General features: G+C 44.0%; 1 protein-coding gene across 2 annotated transcripts in view; it reads left to right on the top strand.

Annotated features, from left to right (window-relative positions):
- Nucleotides 1–6: 6 nt before the first annotated feature.
- The window catches only part of WIPI1 (WD repeat domain, phosphoinositide interacting 1), a 37,817-nt gene continuing 32,856 nt past the window's right edge, over nt 7–4,967 (top strand). Inside the window, exons 1-2 of one of the 2 annotated variants that reach the window (XM_011972316.1) lie at nt 7–95; nt 4,539–4,621. In XM_011972316.1, coding sequence (XP_011827706.1) covers nt 16–95; nt 4,539–4,621 — 163 coding nt within the window. In that variant the 5' untranslated portion in view covers nt 7–15. The remainder of the gene's footprint in view (nt 96–4,538; nt 4,622–4,967) is intronic. The other variant, XM_011973024.1, reaches the window with a different exon arrangement.

Genomic DNA, 4,967 nt, shown 5'->3' with positions numbered 1-4,967 from the left:
CGGGCCGAGCCCCCGATGGAGGCCGAGGCCGCGGACGCTCCCCCGGGTGGGGTCGAGTCGGCGCTCAGCTGCTTCTCTTTCAACCAGGACTGCACGTAAGTCGCGACGCGGCCCCTGCCAGGGAGGTGGGGGACAGAGTGTCAGGAGCCAGGGGTGTCGTCCTGAGCGCAACTTGTGGCCTGCGCCTCGAGGCAGCCTCGGCGGGAGGGCCGGTGGCTGCTTCGGACGCGTTGGGATCTTGTTATCCCCTTACGCCTGCAGTGGGGTTTGCCGCACCCCACTCCACTCCCAGTGTCCTCCGAGAGCCAGAAGGTTGGGCCAGGGGTGAAAGCAGGGAGTTCGCAAAGGAAGTGGTGGGGCAGCGGGGGCCACGAAATATGGGGGGAGCAGGGCAGTGGGAAAGCCAGTGACCAAAGTGGGTGTCTGGGGAAGAGAGACGGTGGCCACAAAAAGATGAGAAAGGAGAGGAAGTTGCAAGTTGATCCAGGACTCTGTAGTTGGGGCCCAGGAAGATGAGAGTACTGGAAAAACTTTCCCATTTGTCCTTGAGCATCTCAACGTGGCATCTGGGCAGGGCCTCAAGCGAAGAGGCAGCCTATCCCTGCGGCCAGGCCAGCCCCTGCCCCAACCCCAGCGCAGGGCATCGTGCCTGCCCGCTCTGGATGGAAGAAACCTTTGGATTTCTTTGGCTGTTTTCACATCGCCCACCCAGCCAGGCAGGATCTCCTTCTCGGAGTCCAAGACTCTTTTCCCGGGCGCAGACTGCTTTCTCTCCAGGAAACAGGAGCTCCACCCTGTTGTTTTTGAGTGGATGTTTAATGTTTTACTTTGATGTTCACATTTGGGCTTTGGGAGGGAGCTGGGACTTGAAGTGTGTTTCAGGCATCTGCAGGATTCTGTGACTTAGAGGCAAACGCGTGTTTCTTTCCCTATTTTCATGGAAGCCAGCCCTGGGGACCATATGGAATCATCTTTTTGGAATGTGCACCCAGAGCATCAGGCGGGGATGACCGATTCCCAGTTTCCCACTTCCTGCTGTACCAGTTTCTGTGCCTTGGCTGCTGGTGACTGAGCTATGCTAATATTGATCCTTCAGTAGTGTAATTAAGGCCATTATGTACCATTAGCCACCCTGGCTTCCATTCCCTTTGTGTTTCTGTTTAAAAACACCCGGTGCTGAACAATATGCCTTTGTTTGAAAAAACCATATGTGTAATCATGTAATCGAGTAGCTCTACAGCTTGGTTATTTGAGTGACTTTCAAGTTTTTCTTGACCACAATCCGCAATAAGAAATACATATTGCAACATCACCCAATACCCATAACACATACACTATTCACAAAATATCATGTGCAAATTTTCTATGTCGTTTTTTTCTAAGCTGCTTGTGACTCACTGAATTGCGTTTTAGGATCCACTCATGAGTTGAGACCTGCCGTTTATAAAAGTGCTGGTATAGATAAAATCCTGATGTTTTGTAAGAAACATTTTGCAAGAGGGCATGGCTGTTGAAATGCCTGGGTGATGTTTTCCTTCCCAATTGAACACAAGTTAAGAAGGGGGGTTAGTTTGCTTATAAGTAGTAAATGTTCTAAATTCTGCTTTGTAACATTATTAGATTTGAAAAAAAAAAGGGTGTTAATTTATATTCTAGTCATTAAATATTGCAAAGTCCCAGCTTTCTACAGCAATTGAATGTTATTATCAAAACTGTAGGGTGCTTTGAAAGTTAATTTCCTTACTCCCTACTGTTAGTTTTATTTTTTTGGATGGAGGCTCTGCTGGGCAGCTTTGCCTTGCCTATAAATAAAAGTTCTTGTCACAGTCAGTTGCTTTGAGCCACAGAGGGTATGACATTGGATTTTAAAATAAGTCAATTCACCTGAATATATTTAGGTATATTGCCATGTCTTTTTCTATAAATGCAGGCTGAATTTGGGATCCAGTATTTCCAAAGAAGGTAGGTGAAAACAGCAAACGCTTACCAGTCCCCTATGCTTATACTTCGTGCTTGGTACCATGCTATACACTTTGGGTACTTTTTTTTTTTTTTTTTTTTTTGACAGAGTCTTGCTTTGTCACCCAGGCTGGAGTGCAGTGGTTGTGATCTTGGCTCAGTGCTGCCTCTGCCTCCCAGGGTTCAAGCGATTCTCCCGTCTCAGCCTCCCGAGTAGCTAGGATTACAAACGTGTACCACCACGCCCAGCTAATTTTTTGTTTTTTTAGTAGAGATGGAATTTTGCCCTATTGCCCAGGTTGGTCTCGAACTCCTGACCTCAAGTGATCCACCCACCTCAGCCTCCCAAAATGCTGGGATTACAGGTGTGACCCACTGTGCCCAGCCTACTTTGGGTACATTTTATATTTGATTAGTGATAAATATTGTCCCCAGCTCTGTTTCCATGAGTGGTGATTAGAATTTTGTTTCTACAGAAAGACTTTATGGACGAAATAAGGTCTAAGTCTAAATTTCTTGATTCAGAGTCTTTCATGGCCATTGATCAATCATCTAAAATAGCACATAAAACATCACTCTGTGGTTTTCTCATATGTAGAATTCTTCTGGTCCAGGAGCAGGGCTTATGTTTGAAAACTACTTTAAATTGCTGCCAGTTTGCATTACTGTTATAAGACTCTAGTTACAGTATTTCTTTCCTTACTTGCAAACTTTACAAACCTCAATTTGCAGCCAAACACATCTATATTTATGTGAAAAAGTTTATGTGAAGAAAGTTTAAAAACAATAATCACTACAAAATACTTTTTGAAGTTTTAAGATGCTCCGGGCTTACTTTTCCAGTTGCTGTTTGGCATCATGAATACCTCAATCTGGGTACTAAATGCCAGTTCTAAGTGCACAGCTGCAAATGTCTAACCCACCAGTTTAGCTACTTAGCAGGCTGGAGGTCTGCGAGCCGTCACCAGCTACCTTGTGGATTAAAAGTTTACTGTAGTTGCCCTATCCCTGTGTCCCAGGGAAGAACAAGTGTTTGGGTAGGGAAAAAACAATTCCAGGGAAAATCATGTGACCTTCTCTTTTTTAGGCTAGTGAAACAAGAGCCTTGGCCATCCAGGCTTGTAGTAGTAAGTTGCTTATTTTAGTATATGCTTCCCTGTAATGAGTGAATCTCACTTTGGCTTTCAGAGAAGCACACTGCTGTGAGTGTGCTCCAGGTCAGATTCTGTTCATCACTTAGGTGCGGAGGGCGCATCACTTAGGAGGGCGCAGCTGGAAAGAGCTGGGTGGGGATTCCCAGCTGCTGAACAAAGTTGACTTTGATGTTTACTTTCAACACAAGGCCAAGAAAATCTGGATTCATGTCCTATCTTTATCTCCTCATTGAAAAATGAAAAATTAAGAAAACCAGATTTTTAAAAAAGTCACTTTGTCCCAGATAAATGTTTAGTTTTTATTTTGTTTGTTGGTTGGTTGTGATGATTGCTTTGTAGGACATCGTAGAAAGCAGAGTTCTCCAACTTTGGCTGCTTATTAGAGTACTTGAACTTAAAAGAAAATCCAATTAAACTTCCCAGCTGAGTTTAATGTACATCCAGGTGTGAGAGCTACTAGTATCAAGTATCGGGACATTTTTCTGGAAACTGATGAAAGGAAGAATCTATTAAATTTTACCTACTAATGACCCACTATGCCTACTGTGAAAGTGTTTCTTAGGCCAGGCGCGGTGGCTCACGCCTGTAATCTCAGCACTTTGGGAGGCTGAGGCAGGCGGATTACTTGAGGCCAGGAGTTTGAGATCAGCCTAGTCAACATGGTGAAACTCTGTCTCTACTAAAAATACAAAAATTAGCCAGGCGTGGTGGTGCATGCCTGTGATCCTCACTGCTTGGGAGGCTAAGGCAGAAGAATTGCTTGAACCCAGGAGGCAGAGGTTGTAGTGAGCCGTGATGGTGCCACTGCACTCTAGCCCGGGTGACAGAGCGAGACTCCATCTCAAAAAAAGAAAGAAAGAGAGAAAGCGAGAAAGAGAGAGAGAAAAAGGAAGGAAGGAAGGAGGGAAGGAAGGAAGGAAGGAAGGAAGGAAGGAAGGAAGGAAGGAAGGAAGGAAGGAGTATTTCTTCTTATAAGCAACAAACAGAGTTATGAAGGAAAGAAAAAATGATTTATCTGGTAAAGTGCCTCTCAGACAACAAGAAGACCCCTTCGTTGTGTTGGAGGTAGAGCTTTGAGCTATTATGAATATTCTTAAACATTCCAGTTTTCCTATTATCTGCCCAATTGGAAAAATATGTCTGGTAGCTTTGACATTTTGTTGGATGACAGAACTTATGCCGTTTCATGTCCCTTGACCATTTCACTTTTTTTTTTTAAGTTGCCTTTGACTTTTTTTTCTTTTCTTTTACTCTTCCTGCCTGTCAAGGCATGCTCACCATTTAGGAAGTTATCAAGGATCTAAGCTCCTGCAGATGCTTGTTTACCTGTACCCCTGAGGCTAGGGGGCAAAAGGTATCTATTTTCAGACAGATCTGTTGTTAGAATACCTGTCGTCATTCCCATGCTGTCATTATCCTCCACAGGTCCCTAGCAATTGGAACTAAAGCCGGGTATAAGCTGTTTTCTCTGAGTTCTGTGGAGCAGCTGGATCAAGTCCATGGAAGCAGTAAGTGTGTGTGAGAGAGACCCCAGGGATCTGCAGGAGAACCAGAGCCTCTTTCTAGGCTTTATTCTGAGGTGCTACCAAGCAGCCTATTTTTCCCTTCCTTAACCGTCAAACTTAGGGAAGTCAAGATTTTTCAGATTTAAATATAAATCATTGCCACCACTTGCTTTAAAACCACAGGCACTTAGTAAGATCTGGCAACAGTTTAAGTAACATTTTCTTTTTATATGAATAAATTATTTGTGTGAAATCATATTACTGAGACTTTTTCACATGCTTATATGCACAGTCATTAATTTTTATCGTTGTCAAACCTAAAGAACACTTGTGACATTTTCTTTTCTTT

The sequence above is a fragment of the Mandrillus leucophaeus genome, unplaced genomic scaffold (assembly GCF_000951045.1).
Source record: "Mandrillus leucophaeus isolate KB7577 unplaced genomic scaffold, Mleu.le_1.0 Scaffold1, whole genome shotgun sequence".
NCBI classification, from domain to species: Eukaryota; Metazoa; Chordata; class Mammalia; order Primates; family Cercopithecidae; genus Mandrillus; species Mandrillus leucophaeus.
Note: the sequence above shows the minus strand (reverse complement) of the source record. Positions and strands in the feature narration are given on the sequence as shown.